Here is a 13,672-nt window from a genome sequence, read left to right as displayed (position 1 = left end):
ACATCCTGTCCTTGCAGTGTGGCAACTGCACCCTCAGCTTGGTGTCATCTGCAAACTTGCTGAGGATGCCCTCAATCTCGCTGTGTAGATCATTAATGAAGATATTAAACAGCACTGGTCCCAGTATGGACCCTGAGGGACACCACTGGTCATGGATCTCCATCTGGACTTTGCGTCCTTGATCACCACTCTCTGAAATTGACCTACAAGGGGTTTCTTTTTGTCAAATCCCATTCTTCCGGTGTGCCAACTCCATCCCTCAGCTTAGTGTCCTCAATCCCTTCTTGCAGCACCAGCCTTGGGCCAACCGAGCGCCCCGGGATGCAGATGGGAAGAACAAAGAGCCCTTTGCAGGCGTGGACGTGCCAGTAGGCTGGTAGCCACCACCCCTTCCTTGCCACAGCTTCCTTGCCCACGAGGGCATCACACCCAGATCCTCCACCTACTACGAGTTCCAAGAGCCCATCCCATTCTACGCCATGGGACGAGGCTCCAGCCCCAGAGCTGAACCCGAGGAGAACATCTACTCCGAGGTGGCACTGGCGCAGCAGGACATGCCCACTCCGCTTCCCAGGGGATCCCAAAGCACCTTCTCCACGCTGCCCCCCAAACCCCGCGCTCATCGCCGGCTCTTCCACAGCGTCTCAAGCCAGGTCTTCAAGAAGCGGCAGGTCCCAGCAGCTCCCACCGCAGACGGGAAGGAGAGAGGAGCCTCCAGCGCGGGCGTGGAGGTGAGTTCCCCACAGCAGATCCTGCTCCTTGAGCTAAAGATCAATCCCAAGGTGACTTCCCATGGAGTCAGAGGGGTCAGGGTTTGCTCTGCAGGGTCACAGGGGGAGGAAGGGGTTCCCTGTCTGCAGCTCCACACCGGAGCGCTAGCCCTCAGCTCGCTGGGAGCAAAGCTGAGGGATGGGAGGGTAAAGGATCAACTCCCAGCCGCGTCCCAGCTCTAAAGCCAAACCTCTTCCCAGTAAGTCATGATCTCATTGATTCATGGAATCGAGGGTGGAAGATCTCTCAGCTTCTGCAGTTCAATCACCAGTCCAACCTCAACGCGCTGACCAAACCATGTCCCAAAGTGCCATGGCCACATGGTTTTTGAACCCCTCCTTGGATGGGCAGCAACTGCCAGGGCTTCACTGCTATCTCAGGAAAGGAATTTTTCCCTATCTCCAATCTAAACCTCCCCTGGTGCAATTTGAGGCCGTTTCCTCTCATCCCATCACTTGTTACTTAGGAGCACAGTCCGACCCCCCGTCTGACTCCAACCTCCTTTCCAGCAGCTGCAGAGCGCGATGAGGTCTCCCCTCAGCCTCCTCTTCTCCAGATTAAACAGCCCCAGAGCCCTCAGCTGCTCCCACACCCCTGTTCTCCAGCCCCTTCCCAGCTCTGTTCCCTTCTCCAGATGCACTCCAGCCTCTCAAGGTCTTTCCAAAGTGAGGGGCCCAAAACTGAACCCAGGGTTCAAGGTGTGGCCTCAGCAGCGCCGAGCCCAGAGGGATCGTCCCGTCCCCGCTCCTGTTGGCCACCCTAGGGCTGATCCAAGCCAGACCATTTCCCTCCACCTCTCCCTCTGGATTCCCTAGGGTATGACGAACCCTCGGCTGGAATTTGATGATCCCGTTTACGGCTTGAGGACAAGCGTCGCAAAGCGAGCCATGGCTGCAGCAGGGCAGGAAGGGACGGAGAACATTTATGAGCAGCTTTCCGGAGACTGTCCCTAAGGTGGGTCCAAGGCAAGACCCAAATCCCAGCTCCCAGGCAGAAGGAAGCTCCTGGGCTCCTTCCCTGCCCTCTTGGAGGAGAGACCCCAAGCTGCAGCCTCTGCCAAACGGCAATGCTTGTCCACACCAGACTCCCACACCCTTCCCGACACAGCAACCTGCTTCCTGAGCCCCGCAAGACAAGAGGGGAACGGAGGACCAGATTTCATTTATCTTTGAAGACATTTGGAGACTTCTATAAATAGAAGAAGGGCAGAAATGTCTGTTAAGAGTAAAACCAGAGTCAGACATGGAATTGGCCACGCGCCTGGCAGGCAGGGCCACACCAACCACCACCAGCCCAGTACCACCACCTCCGAGCCCCACGTGCTTCCTCAGCCACAAAACACAGGATAAAGACAACCCCCAGGACCAAACCCAGCAACTGGGATGGTGACAATGACCCTGGAATGCTGGCTTCATCACTTTGTCTGGAACAACAGAGCCAACAACGCTCCGGCAGCATTAAGGAAGCAGAATGTGCAGGAGGAGAGAGAAAACCCCACCTTGAGATGTTAAAGGTCTGAGACAGGGAGGGAAAGGAGGGCCGGAGGCTGTAGTTGGGTTTTACCATCTTGGAAAAAACAGTTTTGCTTTTCCCAAGCCTGCAGTTTCTTGGTCTTAAATGGCCAAAAGCACACCAGGAGTCCACACTCGAAGCTCCCCCCGTCTAATGCCAAAAAATGAGCCATTACACACCAAAACAAAAGAAGAAAAGGGGAACCTGTAAGCTTCAGGCACCCTCCTGCCTCCCTCTGGACTCCAAAATCCCACTGAGAAAATCTGGGAGCACAGAAGGACGGAGCTGCTGCCTCGCCATGCACCGAGTGCCGACACAGAGGGGAAGGCTGGGTGCTTTACACGGATGAATCCACAAACTCCCCCCAACAAAGGATTAAAACGCTCAGAAAACACAGGCTCTCGCAAAGGTGCTTCAGCCTTTCCAGCTGGGAGAAGGAAAAGCAATTCCTCGAGCAAGGAGTTGAGCATCTTGTGGCGGCAACGGGGGTGGTTTGGTTCATTTAAAAGTTTATTCCTTTTATCAAACCTCTCTTCTGAGATTTCTTTCACTGTACAGATAAGATATGAATAAATTACTCAACAGTAACTTTATTCCGGTCATTCAAATACTCAAAATGGGCTCTGCAAAGTACTAAAACATCCAGGGAACTAAACTAGAAATCATATTCTTTCAAAATATGCTAAGAAAAGACTTCATTCCTGGGAGTTTTCCTTGTTTTGAACAGGTAACATGGAAAACCAACCTTGTGGAGTTTTCCTAAATGGAGTAACAAATATTAGCTGTTTTTAGTTGCGGTTACAACAAATATAACCCTTAGTTGGTGGGAATGTAAGTTAAATAACCAGATCAGCTCTCTGTTCCCTTCGGCATCACGCGCTTTGGTGAACCACAAACTCGAAGTGAGGCCACAGAGATTTGGCTAAAGATCGGTGGATCCGGCCAGCAAAGCTGCACATGATTTGCAGTCGGATTGCCTAGACCTGATACCTTAAAGAAAGATTTCACTTCCCAAAGTTAAGGCCGGACAGAGTTTCCTCTTCCCAGCCAGGAGGGTAAAGTTAACACTTAATCAAAACAGAATTAATACAAACAAGCTGGAAAAAAAAAAAAAAAACATTATCATGTACAGTTGGCAGCTTTCCTCTGTGTCTGCTGCGAGGAAACGCTGCTGCAGCGCTCGACGAGCTCCCGCCAGCCGCACCGCTGCGTGCGACGCTGAAAAAGCCCAGTTTAACAAGTCTGGAGCAGCCCGTGACAGCGCCGTAGGGCTTGGAGAGGGGAAAGAGGAAAGGAGAGGGAAAAAAAACCCCCATACATACAGCGATCACGTTTATCCAAATGCCCTCTCGTGCCGGGCAAGAGAGATCCTCGCTGCTTTTTGTGCCTTCCACACTCGAGGCATTTTTACTCCTAGGGCAAGCTCCGACCTGTAAAGGAGTTTCCTCCCTTCAACGCGGTTCCAGACACGCGAGCCAGTGGAGCTGAGAATAAAAACACTGACTTAGCCACACTTCAACAAAAAAAAGGATACCAAAATCCTTCACAGGAGAGGACTGGATTCACCTGGACAGGAGTAAGCAGCCGTGAGGAAGTCTCAAATTAAAGAACAAGAAGAGAAAAGCCAGGCCTGCTCTTGAAACTCACTTTCAGGAAGAAAAACTAAACTGTCAATGCACAGCGCATCCAAGAAAGGAGAAAAATGGGAACTGGGAGTTTATTGAGACTCTGCCTAAGGTTCCAGTGGCACGGCTACGGTGATGGAGGGAGGAAAAGGCCCTGTGCCTACAGGACAAAAGCTCTCAACCTGGCAGCAGGCACAGTCCCTCGTGCCTGCCAGTCGTATAAAACAGACCTGATCTGAACCTTCCACGTTCGTAAGGATGGAGGGGAAAGATTACAGGTGGAGTTTCAGGACCGGCTTGCGCTAAACCTTCCTCCAGCCAGGCAGGAGAGCGTGGCATCCTCCCACCTGCCAAGCAGACCGTGTTCCACACGGTCTCCAGGAGTCCGACACCGTAGGTCACCTGGCACGAAAGCCAAAAAGCGGGACGGAAGTGTTAGAATCCGTATTTGGCTTGAGTCTGACGTCGGCTGAGCTTGTTTTCAGACCATGTGTTTTTCAGTTCCAGTTCTCTCTCCTTCGCCTGCAGAAACAGAGAGGATTAACATCAGCGCTGCTGCTCCCTGACTCAGCAGTCCCTCGCCCTCCCGCTGCCGGGGATTACAGAGCGCCGCAGCCAGAAGCCTCGTTAGAGGAGGCAGCACAATTATCTTGACAGAGGCCTGAATTAATCGGGATGCACAGGCATTTCATTCATGCTGAAATGCAGCTTCGCTCGCGGGACGGTCTTGCAGCCGCTTACTAACCACACGGCAGAAGGGCGGAATAAGGACAGGAGGGAGCAAAGCTCCTCACGCGGAGCCGGATGGGAGGGGAAGAGCGAAAGAAAGCAAGTGAGGAGATCGGTGCCACGGCACCCTGCGGGTCAGGGCTCTGCTGCCATGAGGTTGTTTGGGCCAGCGTTGGCCAGGAGCCTCCCCTACCACATCCCAACCCACCACAGGTCTCATCCAGAGCACTTTTAGGGACAACCCATAGTTGAGCTCCGTTCCTTCTCTCAAAAATGAAGCCTTGCATGGATTGTTTCCATGCTGGAGGGGAGCCACTCACCTGATGGATCAGGTACGTGATCTGATGTTTTCTCCTTTGCTGTCCCGTGGGCTGATCTCCTTTTTTCTAGAAAGCAAAACCAGGTGAAGAGTTAAGCCTGGAAAGTTTCCAACCCAGACAGCAAAACAAGACAAGAGCTTGCACAAAGCCATTTCAGGAAGCATTTCATAGATTCGTGGAATGGTTTGGGTTGGAAGAGACCTCAAAGCCCATCCAGTTCCAACCATGAGCAGGGACATCTCCCACTGGCTCAGGGGCTCCAAGCCCCATCCAACCTGGCCTGGAACCCCTCGAGGGATGGGGCAGCCACCACTGCTCTGGGCAACCTGTTCCAGGGCCACCCCACCCTCACAGCAAAATATTTCTCCCAAAGATCTCATCTCAAACTCCCTCCTTGCAGTTTAAAATCGCTCCTCTCATCCTCTCCCTGCCCTCCCTGATACAGAGCCCCTCCCCAGCTTTCCTGGAGCCCCTTTCAGCACTGGAAGCTGCTCTAAGGTCTCCCCGGAGCCTTCTCTTCTCCAGAATGAACAACCCCAACTATCCCAGCCTGGCCTTGTACAGGAGGTGCTCCAGCTCTCGGATCATCTCCGTGGCCTCCTCTGGACTCGCTGTAACAGCTCCATGTCCTTCCTGTGCTGAGGACTCCAGAACTGGACATAGGACTCCAGATGAGGTCTTACAAGAAGAGCAGAATCCTCTCTCTTGCTCTACTGATCACACTTCTTTTGATGAATTTGTTTCATACTAAACAGCTCTGAGCAGATTCCCTAGGCTGAAGCATGCTGGGATTGCGTTTTCAGCAGCTCTACGGGTCTTTCATATCATTATTTATAAAACACACAACCCGAGGCTCCCTGTTCCTCACCCTGGTGACAGCACAGCATCTAAGAAAGCTTCAGCCATAGCTGAAACAGAACAGACAGCTCGGGAATCCCAGCCAGAATCCCACCCTTCCTGCCCATACCTTGCTGAACGACTTCACGGTCTTCTCCTCTGTTAAGGATTTGGTGAGCCACTGCTGGGCTCCGCTCAGCTGATCATCACCTTTGATATCCACAAAGTTGATCTCTTCCCTCCCTCGATTCCGCTTGCCTTGCAGACGTTTGAACTGGAAAGAGAAAAGAAACAGCCAGTGTTACACACGTACGTCACACACCGACACTAAACTGGAATAAGGAAAGGTAGACAGGGTCTGAGCCTCAACTCACAGGACAAGCCACATCAAACACTTCTCCAGCCAGGATTTTCTTTCTTTAGGAGAGTTCTGCTTTGCTACACACCAGAATATCTTAAAACTTCTTTACCACAAAGGTTATAATCTCATTTTGCTACACAGTAAACACCATTAACTCTTGCTTTCAGTCTTGCAAAGGAGAAGCTTGGGCTCTGGGTGTCTTGTTCTAAGCGCTAGGGAGGTACCTGAGGTTTTGCTGCTAATGCATCCACCTCCTGCTACACAAATCCACCTCCAAAGCCAAGAAGTCCCTTGAAGAAGTGAGCACCAGACAGGCTACTGCCTTCTGCAGCACTAACCAGCTCAGCTAACAAGCCCATCAGTTTCTGGATAAGATCAATAATGGGAAAGGGTTTTTTTAAGGTGGTTTTCGAGCATTCAAAATAAGCAGGGAATTCATCGCTGTGCTAGAGAATGTACCATGAAGGTATCTGAGCAGCAGGTCATCAGCTCCTCAGCAAACATCTTCACTCCCAGCACCTTGTCTGCCCTGGATGCCCCTCAGAACCAGATGAGGCTCGGTAGAAATTATAACATCTCCTACTTATAAAGCTAGCAAATCCCACTGGAGCAGGAGCCCAACAGACACTGTAGTGTCAGAACGAGCCAGTCCAACTCTGTGGGTCGTGCCCGTGAGGCAGGACCATGGCTGCCAAGCATGTCCTGTGTTCTAGCAGAGCTTAAACACAAACTCCCCAGTGGGAAAGAGAGTAAAGTGCCAACCGCTTCGTCGTCTATGAAAGAGGAGTCGGTGCTGGTCTCCGGCGGCGGTGCCTGGGCTGGTTCCATCTCTGGGTAGTACCCACCGCTGTAGTAATCCTGCCAGTAAAAAGAAAACCAGTTTGTCACAAGAGCAGAGCAAGATCCAGGAGAATCCATCCACGGAAACCCTAAGATGGAGCATGGAATTGAGTTCCTCACCCCATGAGCTGCTCTTGTTTTACCCAGAAGGATTCCTCCAGCCTCCAAGGAGCACAGTATGCTGTGTGTGTATCTCCTCCCAAGGCCAACCCAAGCCATCACTAATCACACCTCTGGCACTATGAAAGACTATAGAGTTTTTTTGGAGGCCCTCAACAACAAATACTTTGCTGAATTACTAGAAACAACCTGGCTTCAGCCACCAGCCCCGATTCTACACTCTTGACAATAACAGGGGCAGCTGCGCAGGGGCTTTTTAAAGTGAGTGCGGCTATTAAATATTTATCCAGCTAAAGAGCATCTCTGGCTCTCATGCCAGTGGAATTCTGTGGTGCTAAGTGCTGTGGATCCAGCTAGCTCACACGGGTTAGATTCCCGCAGCTAATCCGAAGCCCCACATCCCAGATCCCTTTCCAGAGCTTCATCTCCCATCAGTGATCCCACCTGATAATAAGCGCCCGCTCCGCCGGCCTCGCCGTAGGCAGGGAACTGGCCATACGGCTGGCTGCCGTAGTCTTCTCTGGGTTTCGGCGCCCAGCTGTGCTGAGCACCACTAAAACTTGCACCAGTCTTGAACTCCAGAGGGGCATTTGCAGCAGCGTCCTGGAACTGCGGCTCTGGCTCTGTCCCGGGTGGTGGCTCCTCCGACAGCGCTGTGCCAGAGTACACATACGCCTCAGCACCTGCCACGCTGGGCTCGCTCCTGTCGGACAAGGAGAAGTAGTTCTCTGGCTCCACCTCTTCATCGCTGTCATCTTCTTCCTGTGTGATCTGCTTGGTTACCTGCAGCGCAGCGCTCTTGGCAGCAGCTTTGATAGCAGATGGAGAGGGAGTTGTGGGCACGGCCGGCTTGGACAGAGGTTTTGTTGTGGAGGAAGAGGTCGGGGCTTTAGCAGGCTTGGAATCGGAGGCGTTTTCTCCCGCTTTCCTCGAGAAAGCGTGGGGCAAAAGTAACCGATTGGTCTCTTTCACTGTCAAGTTTTTGGGTTGAGGAAGCAAAGCCGATAAACCGGAGCCCTCGCCGCGTCCCTGGTGGGTTTCATGCAGGCAAGTGATTCAGAGAAAGAAGAGAAATGAGTGAGACTATTTCATTCTCCTGACTCCCTGCCAGCTGTCTGCTCAGATTCCAACAATGTTAATGGGTTTCCCATCGCTCAGCACAATCGTTCACTGCTTCGAACACACCGCAGGGCTCTCTTGTGCAAAAGGCCAGTGGGACTTTTCAGGGAAAAGCATTACTTGCAAATATCTGCCAGCTTCGCACATTAAAGCCTATTTTCCCAAGATTTAAACTGACAAAACTATCCAAAAGAGGGACTTTACACCCCAGGGGACTTCAGGAACTTTACACACCAGAAATCAGGCGCTAATCAGCGGCTGATTTATACCTCAGGAAGTCCAGGATCTGTCACGGTCAAACACTCCTCTCCCATGAACTTGTTTAATTGAACATGCCAAGGACTTACCTGGAGAGGGGTTTTCTTCTTTGCTGGTTCGTCTTCCTCTGAATCTGACTGAGAAAGAAAAACAGAGCTTAGCACAATCTGAGATACTAAAATAAAAGCCCTCCTGCCACAGAACTGATTAATTTTCAGTTTGAACCAAAGAATCCCAGTAAGGCTGACCTGGGTTTATAATGAATCCATGGGCTGTGACCAACAGCAATGTGGTTCAACAAGGCCAAAGGCCGAGTCCTGAACTTGGGCCACAACAACTCCATGCAACGTTTCAGGCTTGGGGAAGAGCAGCTGGAAAGCTGCTCAACGGAAAAGGACCTGCAGGTGCTGGGCGACAGCAGCTAAACATGAGCCAGCAGTGGCCCAGGTGGCCAAGAAGGCCACCAGCATCCTGGCTTGGATCAGCCATGGGGTGGCCAGAAGGAGCAGGGACGGGATCGTCCCCCTGGACTTGGTGCTGGTGAGGCCACACCTGGAATTCTCCATTCTGTTTTGGGTCCCTCACTCCAAGAAAGACCTTGAGGGGCTGGAGCATGTCCAAAAAAGGGAACGGAGCTGGGAAGGGGCTGGAGAACAGCGGTTGTGGGAGTGGCTGAGGCCCCCGGGGTTGTTCAGTCTGGAGAAGAGAAGGCTGAGAGGAGACCTCATCCCTGTCTCCAACTGCCTGAAAGGAGGTTGGAGTGAGGTGGGTGCTGGGCTCTTCTCCCAAGTGACAGGTGATAGGATGAGAGGAAATGGCCTCAAGCTGCACCAGGGGAGGTTTAGATTCGATATTGGGACACATTTCTTCACCGAAAGGGTACCCAGGCACTGGAATGTTTGCCCAGGGTGGTGGTGGATTCACCATCCCTGGAGAGGTTTAAATGCCGGGCAGATGAGGTGCTCGGGGACAGTTCAACAGAGGACAGGGATGGTTGGACTCAATGATCTCAAAGGTCTTTTCTAACCAAATGATTCTATGATAATCTGCCCAGAGCTGAGCTCAAAAGCAACAGCAGGATGCGGTCGAGCTCTTTTCACAGTCTTGCTGATGCATCTGTGTCAGGGCAGAGAGAGATAAAAGCCTGCCCCGGTTACTACTACGAGAGATAAATCGACTGTTCAGAGAGAAAGCAGGACCACAGCGCTTGCCACTAAATTTAGACAGAGCTGGGGCTGCCGCAGCCTGGGCAGAGGTGGAAAAATAAGCGTCGTTCTGAACGTGGAGCTTTGCAAACAAGTCAGCATCATAAAAATCCCTTAAGAGAAATCTATGCACAGCCAAGCTCCAACCTGAGCTCATTTGCCCCAAATTCCAAATTTCAAGGCAGTTTTTAATGCCAAGGAGGTGGGCAGAGAAAGTCAGGTTCTACACAGTTGGCTCCTGCCAGAAATGAGAATTTAGAGAGCCAACAGCTCAAATATGTTTAATATTTCAGGGATCTGGACAGCCTGGATCGAAGGCCCAGGTAAATCGTAAAAAAGGAGGCTGGAGCCAGGTGGGGGTCAGGCTCTGGTCCCAAGGAACAAGGAATGGGATGAGAAGAAATGGCCTCAAGTTGTGCCAAGGGAGGTTTAGATTGGGTATTGGGAAAAATTATTTTCCTGAGAGAGTGATGAAGCCCTGGCAGCGGCTGCCTGGGGCAGAGGGGGAGTCCCCATCCCTGGAGGGGCTCAAAACGCATGTGGCCGTAGCACTTCGGGACATGGTTTGGTCGGCACGGTGGGGCTGGGCTGGTGGCTGGATGGGATAAGCGAGAGGTCTGTTCCTACCTTAAGTACTCCATGATTCTATAATAAATGACAGGAAAATGACCCTAAAAGCACGTGAAGAACAAAGCTGCGGGGCAGGAGGTCACCAAACTCTTTCAAAGCACCAGACAACACCACATTAATAGAGGGGGAAACAAACCCACACAGAGCAAAGGTGTGAAAAGTCACTACAGGGACAGACAGGGAATTGTTCCCAATAACTTTGGTGCTGTTAAAGATCCATTTAAAACTTGGAGCAGAAAGTCTGATCGCCTCTGGCATCAGAAAAAGGCCCTTTAACATCTTTATTGGTTTAGAGCTTCCCAGAGCACTTTAAAGAGATTACAGGAAATGAGGTTTGCTGCCATTTTGCTGCCTAAATTATAAAAGGGGACAAAGACAAAGACCGAGAATAAAAAAAAGCAAAGCAAGAGCTGCCAATAAACCCTGCCTGTTGCATTTGGGAGAGAGGAGCTAAAGCAGCCTGCCCCACAGCGGCACACCAAAGGGATAGGAAGGATTTTAAGGTGAAGAAAATCCAAGAATCCTGACTGGGAACCACTTCAAACAGCTCCGGGTTTAAGGTGCTTTTGATCCTCTCAATGTTCACCCACTCACTTGACACTGATATTCCCGCTCAAGGCCAATACGCCAAAATACAGAGCAGGAGGAATAAAACTCCTCTCATTTAAGGTTATTTTAGGGTCTGTAGAACCAGCAAGGAAGCAAAGAGCCCTAACACTCGTTCACGCTGGTTCTAAAGCACTGCTGGAAGGAGAGGAAGCAAGAAGGGAATATGAGGGAATGGGATATTCCGCATCCCTTTGCCTAAGCCAGGCATCTCGCTGCCTGATGCGTTTGGGAGCTGTGGCACAAGCTCAGGCTCTGGATTTGCCACTCCAGGCTGGTTATCCACGAGCAGCAGCGTGGTTCAGGGATGGCGAGGAAACCCGCATCCTCTCACCCGCTCTCTCAGCAAAGCAGGATGCGCTGACTTCATCTCAGCTCCTCCAGGTCTGACATGCGGGAAGACTGCTACAAATTGATGCTGTTTATAAATCCATACAGTCAAACCTCCTCTTTGAGCTACCTGTTCCTATGGGAATGAGCCTAAGCTTTGAAGTTCAGCTCTTCCTAACAACCAGAGGCACTCACAGCTCCCCAGATCCACTCCCGGCCCCCCAGACTCAGCCATAGCCACATGACTGTCACCTCTGCATGACGACAGCGCCGTCCCAGAGGGAACAGAAGGAAAGCTGATCAATAGGGACATCCAAGGAGAAAAAGAAAAGGGGGGGCAGGGACCCATCTTTCCCTGCTCCCACCACAGGGTTGTCTGCATTCAGCGCTCAGGAGCCCCATAAAGCACAGAGCACTGCAAGCACAAAAAAAAGCTAAGAGGGAAATGATTTCCTAAAGGTCTGGAGGACGCCTGGATCTACCAAGTGCACAGCAAAGCAAAGAGTTTTTTGGGATGCTGCCACATCATCAACTCATTAACTTCAGTAATAAATAAAGGTGCAGCTAATCTGGGTTTTGCTGTATTAGAATTATACATAAGGTTTCTACACCAGTTTAATTCTGCAAAGCGCTTTAGGATTAGGGTTGGCAGCAGAGACAAATATCCCCGGAGATGCCACAAGTAAAGGGTTTGGTAGCTTGCTCTGTTACGGTGGGAGCAAGCGAGGAAAAGAGATGCCGTGCTTTCTGGGCAAACAAATCCACATTGGGGATTGCTCTGAGAGAGGATTTCACCCTCTCCTAGCAGAGCTGGTGGTTGGTTTCATACTCACATCTCCCTTGTGCAACTCGGGCACCGTGATCCGCACCGGCTCCGTCCTCTTCTTTGGCTTGGGGAGGCTCAAATCCACCCCAGCGCTGGGCGGAGAAGCAGATTCCGAGACAGGAGGGGGCAGATTGAGGGTAGAGGCGGTGGTGGCAGCGTTTCTCGGGGGAGGCAGGAGGAGCCCCCCCAGCCTGGGCTGCTCCCCACTCCCCGGTGCGGAGCTGCCAAAGCCCCTCATACCAGGCGGAGGGCCCATAAGGAAAGGTGGGGGAGGCGGGAGAAGAGGGAAAGCGGGCACAGCGGGAGCTTTGGGGGGAGGCAAAGAAGCGAAAAGCCCCGAAGGCGGGGGTTGCTGCTGCTCGGCGGCAGGAGGCGAAGCGGCGGCGGCCTCCTCCTCTTCTTCCTCTTCCTCCTCCTCCTCCTCTTCACCCGCGGCCTCCTCCGCATCGCTCTCCTCCTCGCTGCTGGCGTAGGCCACCAGGGACATGGCCCCCCGGCGAGGGCGGCCCTGGGCGGGCAGGGGCCGCTACGCGAGGCCGGGGATCCGCCCTCCCGCCTAGGCCGCGCTGGGCCGCGCCTCCAGCGACCGCCGCAGGGAACAAGGGGAGGGCGGGGGCGAGGCTAAGGCGCCATGGCAGCCCCACCTCCACACCAGATGCGTGGGAAAAGGCCGCCGAAGCGACCCAGCGGTCGCTTGGACGAGCTCGGGATAATGGCTGCCGGGCAGCGCACCCTCCGCGCTTCCCGTCGCGGCGTCCGGACGCCACGGGACTACAACTCCCAGCGTGCCCTGCGTGGGGGCTGCGCGCGGCTCAGATAGGGCCGTGCCGCTGGGCAGCATGGGAAATGTAGTCCCTGAGGGAGGAGGAAGCCAGGCCGGGAGCAGAGCTTCCGGGGTGCCGCGCCGCGGAGCAGCATGGGAAATCAGAGATGGGGCGGGTTGGAAGGGACCTCAAAGCCCATCCAGTCCCACCCCTGCCACGGGCAGGGACACCTCCCACTGGAGCAGGGGCTCCAAACCCCATCCAACCTGGCCTGGAACCCCTCCAGGGATGGGGCAGCCACAACTTCCCTGGGAAACCTGGGCCAGGGCCTCCCCACCCTCATGATGAAGAAATTCTTCCTAATGTCCAGTCTAAATCTGCCCCTCTCCAGTTTATCCCCGTTCCCCCTCGTCCCATCCCCACAAGCCTTTATGAACAGCCCCTCTCCAGCTTTCTTGGAGCCCCTTCAGGTACTGGAAGGTCACTCTAAGATTAGTTGGAGTCTTCTTTTCTCGAGGCTGAATAACCCCAACTCTCTCAGTCTGTCCTCGTACAGGAGGTTCTCCAGCCCTTGGATCATCTCTGTAGCCTTGCTCCCAGAGCTCCATGTCTGTCCTGTGCTCAGGATTCCACAACTGGACACAGCGCTCCAGGCTGGGTCTCACCGGAGCAGAGGGGCAGAATCCCCTCCTTCCTGCTGGACGCTCTTCTCTGGATGCAGCCCAGGACACGGTTGGTTTCTGGGCTGCGAGCGCACGTTGTCGGCTCACGTGGAGCTTCTCATCCCCAGCACCCCAAGTTCTTCTCCTCAGGGCTGAT

The 13,672-nt window shown here is 53.0% G+C and overlaps 1 protein-coding gene across 1 annotated transcript; it reads right to left on the bottom strand.

The window, feature by feature from the left end:
* Positions 1 to 2,846: 2,846 nt before the first annotated feature.
* PRCC (proline rich mitotic checkpoint control factor) lies at positions 2,847 to 12,858 on the bottom strand. The gene is made up of 7 exons (XM_054051059.1): positions 12,097 to 12,858; positions 8,582 to 8,629; positions 7,560 to 8,144; positions 6,918 to 7,013; positions 5,925 to 6,068; positions 4,958 to 5,023; positions 2,847 to 4,430 (listed from the first exon to the last, which is right to left on the bottom strand). Exons 1-7 carry the CDS (start codon positions 12,574 to 12,576, stop codon positions 4,344 to 4,346), a joined length of 1,506 nt encoding a protein of 501 aa, XP_053907034.1. The 5' UTR covers positions 12,577 to 12,858; the 3' UTR covers positions 2,847 to 4,343.
* Positions 12,859 to 13,672: the final 814 nt, after the last annotated feature.

Source organism: Cuculus canorus, chromosome 28 (genome assembly GCF_017976375.1).
Source record: "Cuculus canorus isolate bCucCan1 chromosome 28, bCucCan1.pri, whole genome shotgun sequence".
Classification (NCBI taxonomy): domain Eukaryota; kingdom Metazoa; phylum Chordata; class Aves; order Cuculiformes; family Cuculidae; genus Cuculus; species Cuculus canorus.
The sequence above is the reverse complement of the archived record's forward strand: the minus strand, read 5'-3'. Positions and strand labels throughout refer to the sequence as shown.

Bases quoted from the DNA above. Each gene is read 5' to 3' on its own strand.
- PRCC (XM_054051059.1), bottom strand. From the start codon at position 12,576: ATGTCCCTGGTGGCCTACGCCAGCAGCGAGGAGGAGAGCGATGCGGAG. The intron at 6,069-6,917 runs GTTGGCACTTTA...TTCTCTTTCCAG, and splicing joins CTTTCATAGACGACGAAGCG to TTCAAACGTCTGCAAGGCAA. The intron at 5,024-5,924 runs GTATGGGCAGGA...TTTGCTTTCTAG, and splicing joins CCGTGAAGTCGTTCAGCAAG to AAAAAAGGAGATCAGCCCAC.